This window comes from Aedes albopictus, chromosome 1 (genome assembly GCF_035046485.1).
Source record: "Aedes albopictus strain Foshan chromosome 1, AalbF5, whole genome shotgun sequence".
In the NCBI taxonomy this organism is placed as follows: domain Eukaryota; kingdom Metazoa; phylum Arthropoda; class Insecta; order Diptera; family Culicidae; genus Aedes; species Aedes albopictus.
In genome coordinates, this window is record NC_085136.1 from 148,177,538 (window position 1) to 148,183,131 (window position 5,594).

General features: G+C 48.0%; 1 protein-coding gene across 1 annotated transcript; it reads right to left on the minus strand.

Annotated features, from left to right (window-relative positions):
* Positions 1-465: 465 nt before the first annotated feature.
* On the minus strand, positions 466-3,417 carry LOC134289625 (uncharacterized). Its single transcript, XM_062855764.1, has 3 exons — positions 3,025-3,417; positions 1,017-2,954; positions 466-804 (listed from the first exon to the last, which is right to left on the minus strand). Exons 1-3 carry the CDS (start codon positions 3,415-3,417, stop codon positions 466-468), a joined length of 2,670 nt encoding a protein of 889 aa, XP_062711748.1.
* Positions 3,418-5,594: the final 2,177 nt, after the last annotated feature.

Genomic DNA, 5,594 nt, shown 5'->3' on the forward strand with positions numbered 1-5,594 from the left:
ACAGGTAGCACACCCAGAGCGACTTTGACTGACCGAACCATTCTTTCCCAACATCCCCCCAGGTGCGGAGCAGCTGGCGGGTTGAATTTCCACTGCGTCTGATGATCCGTGAAGGTGCTGCTGAGTTCGACGTTAATACGTTTAATCTCATCCATTAGTTCACGACTGGCGCCGATGAAATTGGTCCCACGGTCCGAGTAGAATTCGACTGGGGCCCCTCTTCGCGCGATGAATCTTCGAATCGCCTTCTTGCACGAGTCCGTGGACAAACTACACGTGATCTCCAGATGAATTGCCCGCGTTACCAAGCATGTGAATAGAGCGACCCATCTCTTTGCCGTTGATCTCCCAACTTTCACCAAGTATGGCCCGAAATAATCGACGCCGGAATAGGTAAATGGTCTCTTAAATGGTGTCAACCTCGCTTGTGGCAACGGTCCCATTTTCGGTGGTGCAGGAACGGCCTTATACACCTTGCACCACATACATCGCTTCCTCGCTGCTCGAACTTGATTTCTCAACCTCGTTGACTACAGTCTCGTTATTGGCATGGCGAAATCTGCGATGATACCAGTCTAGCAGTAGTGCTGTTACGGCGTGTTGCTTCGCGAGAATAATCGGATACTTCGCATCGTGGGATACGTATTCACTGTGAGCAGTTCGGCCATCTATACGAAGAACTCCATCATCATCCATTACCGGCGACAGTTTCGCAAGTGGACTTCTCTTCTCCAGCCTCTTCGGGTTGTTGACGGTTTGAATGTTGTACTTCAGCGTGGCTACTTCATCCGGATAGGTGTCAGACTGCAATAACTTCCAAAGCGTGCGCTCTGCCCGTTGTCGTTCAAGCGTCGTAAGATCTCCTACTCTTCCAGGCTCCTTTTTGCAGCGTCGTTTCAAGTTGTCCACCGCAGTAGTCGCTCCCATTTCGAAAATTTTTCGTAATGCACCAATGGCTTTTGAAGGAGGTGATTAAAAATGTACGCTGGCCGAATTTCCTCGTTTGTTTCTTTTACTTCGCCTCGACAATCCTTGGGCCATTCTTGTTCATCGTCGTACAGAAACAGTGGTCCTTTCATGATTCTGCTATCTGGTTCGAATGAAGGACCCCTTCCCCACTTGGTGGCCTCATCAGCAACGTTGATCTTCGTTGGGACCCAACGCCATTCTTCCGCCGTTGAAAAGCTCAGAATTTCACTAATGCGGAACGCCACGAACTGTCGATAACGGCGCGGATCCGACCGGATCCACGAAAGGACGGTTCCGGCATCACTATGAAGAAACGTCTGTTGAATTTCCAGCGAATGATTCTCGATGATTGTCTTCTTCAACCGTGCTCCTATTACCGCTGCCATCAGTTCTAGACGAGGGATCGATAATGGCTTGAGCGGCGCTACCTTTGTTTTCGATGCAACCAAACAGCAACGAATCCTTCCTTTGTCGACGATACGGAAGTATGCACAGGCGGCAAATGCCTGTTCGCTCGCATCTACAAATATGTGCAACTGTAGGGAGCGGTAGCTGATTGGATCGTACCCTGGGAAATAGCACCGAGGAATGCTAACGTCACCCATCTTCAGCAGAATCTCCAACCATAGCTTCCATCGACTAAACACGTCTTGAGGAACTTTGTGATCCCAGTCGATTCCGGTTCTCCAGACGTCTTGGATGAGGATCTTCCCATGAATGACGAATGCCGATACAAGTCCAAGCGGGTCATAAACGCTCATCACTACTCGTAGCATTTCGCGTTTGGTCGGTACCAGTACGTTTTCGATCAAAGCTCGTATATCGTGGCGAAAATTGAGTGTGAAGGTGAAAATATCCGCTTCTGGTAGCCAGGCGATTCCCAGCAGACGTTCAGATTGACCCTCTCCAACGAAACTTTTCACTGTTTTGGGATTCGTCTCTCCGATTCGCTTCAGTACTGAGTGATCATTCGAGATCCAGTTTCGAATGAAAAAACCTCCAGCAGCATGAACCTTTGCCACTTCTAGAGTTAACTCCACGGCTTCTTGCGCTGTATCGAGACTATCGAGATAATCGTCGACATAGTGTTTCTTTTTTATAACTTCGGCTGCTCTAGGGTGTGTTTCCTTGTGTTCGTCGGCGTTCTTGTTCTTCACGAACTGCGAAAGGGCCGGGGAACAAGTTGCGCCGAAAATTGCAACGTCCATCACCATGGTTTCCATCGGCAAATTCGGCGAGTCCCTCCACTTGTACAGCTGTGCGGGGCGATCTTCCTTTCGAATCACTATTTGATGGAACATTTCCATGATATCCGCGCATATAGCCACCTGTCTCTCGCGGAATCCGAACATTACTCCCAACAGTGGCGCTAGTAGATCCGGGCCGCTCAATAACTCCGTATTCAGTGACACTCCCTGAACCTTGGCGGCCGCGTCCCAGATAAGCCTCACTTTTCCTGGCTTATTAGGATGTAGTACCACTCCCAGTGGCAGATACCAAGACCGTTGGCGCTCGAACTCTGCCAACTCTTGAGCAGTTGCTTTATGGGTATAGCCCTTTGCCTGCATCTCCGCTATCTGTTGATGAACTGTATTGTACAGTTCTGGATCTCTACTAAGTCGCTTCTCTAGACACGTGAATCGTTTTCTAGCCATCGGTTCGCTATCCGGAAATTGGACACAGTAGTTTTTCCAAAGCAAACCCGTTTGAAACCTTCCGCTGTCGGTACGCCTTGTCGTTTCCTCTAAGATCTTGCGGGCTCTTTGATCTTCTATTGTATCTGTTACTTGTGCTACAGAAATCCCCAGACTTTCTAATGCGAAGAAATCTTGGACGTACGAGTGCAGATCATCATCAGTAGGAGTCGCATTGATGTGCATTTGACGGTGCGGGAGTTGATCGACTCCCCCACGTAAGCTTCCGTATACAGTCCATCCAATGTGGGTTTTCGTGGCTATTGGTTCACCTACTCGTCCTTCACGCAGCTTAAGTGTGGCCAGAAGGTGAATGTTGTTCAGTCATCAAACCGGGAACAGCAGCTGTAAAACTCCTTACCGGTAATCCCTTGAGGTAGGCGAAATGCTTTTCCATTTCCTGAAACTCGATTGTTTGCTCGGGTAATCCTAAGTTCTCGACCACGTACACTTCAGATGCTTTAAACCGTTTGTCGCTGCCGACCGCTGAAACATCTATCGCCACTTGCTGCGCACACAGTTTTTTTTGTATTCCTCCGGTCCAATTGATGCACAAGGTTTCTGGTTTTCCTTCAAGTCCAAGCGCCTCTGCAGTCGATTGGTCCACCATGGTTACCGAGGATCCGTCATCTAGAAAGGCGAACGTGTCAACTTTTCCTTTGCTTCCATAAAGTGTCACCGGTAATACTCGGAACAACGTTGATGATGTCAGCTTACGATGGACTGTTACGGTGGCATTCTTCGTTTCCTCCATTGGCTTCTTCTCCTCCTTAGCCAAATCGGAATGGAGCAACCGATGATGGCGTCTCTAGCACCCGCTTATTCCACAGACTTCGCCGCGACACGGCCAGCGACTGTGTGCCGTCAAGCACCGACTGCACAGCTGCTTCTCCTTCACCTCTTTCCAGCGATTATCAACGCATAGTTTTTTGAACGTCGAACAATTCGCAACCTGATGACCCCCTACGCCGCAAGATAGACATGTCGATGTTGCTTCAGGTTTCTTCGCAGCGACGTGTAACTGCTGATGTTCATCGGGTGCTACATTAGCATCGTCGTTCTCTTGAGTCATCGTCGCATGGGCATTAACGAACGCTCTATCTTTTCCTCTGGTTCGCTCCTCCTTGTTCATCTTTGGTTGGCTCAGCAACGGCGTGGCCACACTGCTTGTGGCGGTGGCAACCTTCTCCATGTAGTTTCCAAAACTGCTGAGATCCACCGTAGGTAGACTCTGCTGATACAAAGCCCAATTAAACTTTACAGTGGGTGGCAGCTTCTCCACAAGTTCCTGTAGCAGGATAGGATTGGACAAATGGTTTTCTAGTCCAACCGCCCTGAGATGACCACACAGATTCTGCACCATCAAACCGAATGTCACCCATGTGTCTAATCGATCCGCTTTTGGGGCTGGAGTATTGCGAACCTTCGAAACCATGTTATTCACGATTTGTTCAGGCCGGCCATACAACGTTTGCAATGTGGTAATGATCTGTGGAACCGAAGATGGATGCAAAAGAAAACTGCTAACTGCATCTTTGGCCGTGCCTTTCAAACACCGCTGAAGCCGCAGTAGATTTTCGGAGTCCGTATAACCGCATGCGCTCGTTGAATGGAGATAGCTGCTAATAAACATCGGCCACTCGATAGGATCTCCAGTGAATGGCGGAAGTTCTTTGGATATTACTTGTCTAGCTGCCACTTGCTGCGTTGTTGGACCATATTGGAACTGCATTGGATTATAGTTCGCTACAGAGGGGCTTACCTGGACGAAAGTTGGTCGAGATTCCTGATGAGGTGCGACATGGGGGGAAAACCCGGGGAAATTAAGTGGCAGTTCGTGTTGAGGGGTTGCACGAGGGGTAAACATTGGCGCAGATTGGCGCAGGGGAAAGGAGTACTGAGATCGACCACCCATTGGCGTGATCATCGAAAGCTCATCCAGATCGTTTTGCAGATAAGGGGTTTGCGAGGGGGTGGTGTTGATTGATTCCAGGGAACTGACAGAAGAATGGGGCGCACTTACCAATTGGTCCGGGACGCTTTTACCCTCACCTACTTGCGGACGACGTTGCATCCACGATTCCACTTCCGGTAGTTGAACTGTCCTTCGTACTGGTTCCGCTCTGGCTTCGAAGCTTGCGTTCCAGTTTTTCATGCTAATCTGCTGCTGTTGTGAAGACATCTGCATCTCGATGAACGCCCGCTCTATTCCGCGCAAACGTTGCAGCTCCACGTTCTGTTCTTCCAGTTCCTGCTGTTGCCGTTTATTGGTTTCTGCGTCTTCCTTTTCCCGAACCTGCAGTTGACGTATGAGATCGGCTTCACGCCGACGCTGCAACTCGAACTGCTCCTCTTTACTTCCTTTCAGCTGATTGAGTTTGCTGATGAGCTCTGTAATATTCACGAATGTAAAATTCGGAGACATTCTTTCACGCATGATGAAGGGACCGAGTATGTCTGTAGTCAAATCTAAACTAAACTTTATTTCCAACAATATACAGTCATCTTCACTCAAATCAGCTTGAGAACCCATTAGGAGGGTTCGGCTCTTTTACCGAGTGGACTTGCCACTACAGTCCTTTCCCCTTAACTTGGAACTATTTACAATTAATTTTATTTTGAATTATTTTATAAAACACAAGACAGTAAATTTACTGAGACATATTCTACAAATTGCCGTAACATACATTTCGAATGAATGTTTTGAATTCGAGATCTGGATAACAGATTATTCGCTGAATTATTTACAGCAACATACATATTCATGCAATTTTCTTTTCCTAATACAATCACTATAATATAGTACAAATTCTTTTCCCTGAAACATCTACACACTATTGAGATGAGGTTGCACATCTTCCACCGTGCATTCTTCACTATTGGTTAATTCATCCTCAGTATCCGATTCTGCATTCATGGTAGATAGTCCAA

Coding starts and splice junctions, on each gene's coding strand:
- LOC134289625 (XM_062855764.1), bottom strand. CDS start 3,417: ATGGAGGAAACGAAGAATGCCACCGTAACAGTCCATCGTAAGCTGACA. Junction 2,955..3,024: donor CCTACCTCAAGGGATTACCG/GTAAGGAGTTTT, acceptor GCCACACTTAAG/CTGCGTGAAGGACGAGTAGG. Junction 805..1,016: donor CCAAGGATTGTCGAGGCGAA/GTAAAAGAAACA, acceptor AAGTTATTGCAG/TCTGACACCTATCCGGATGA.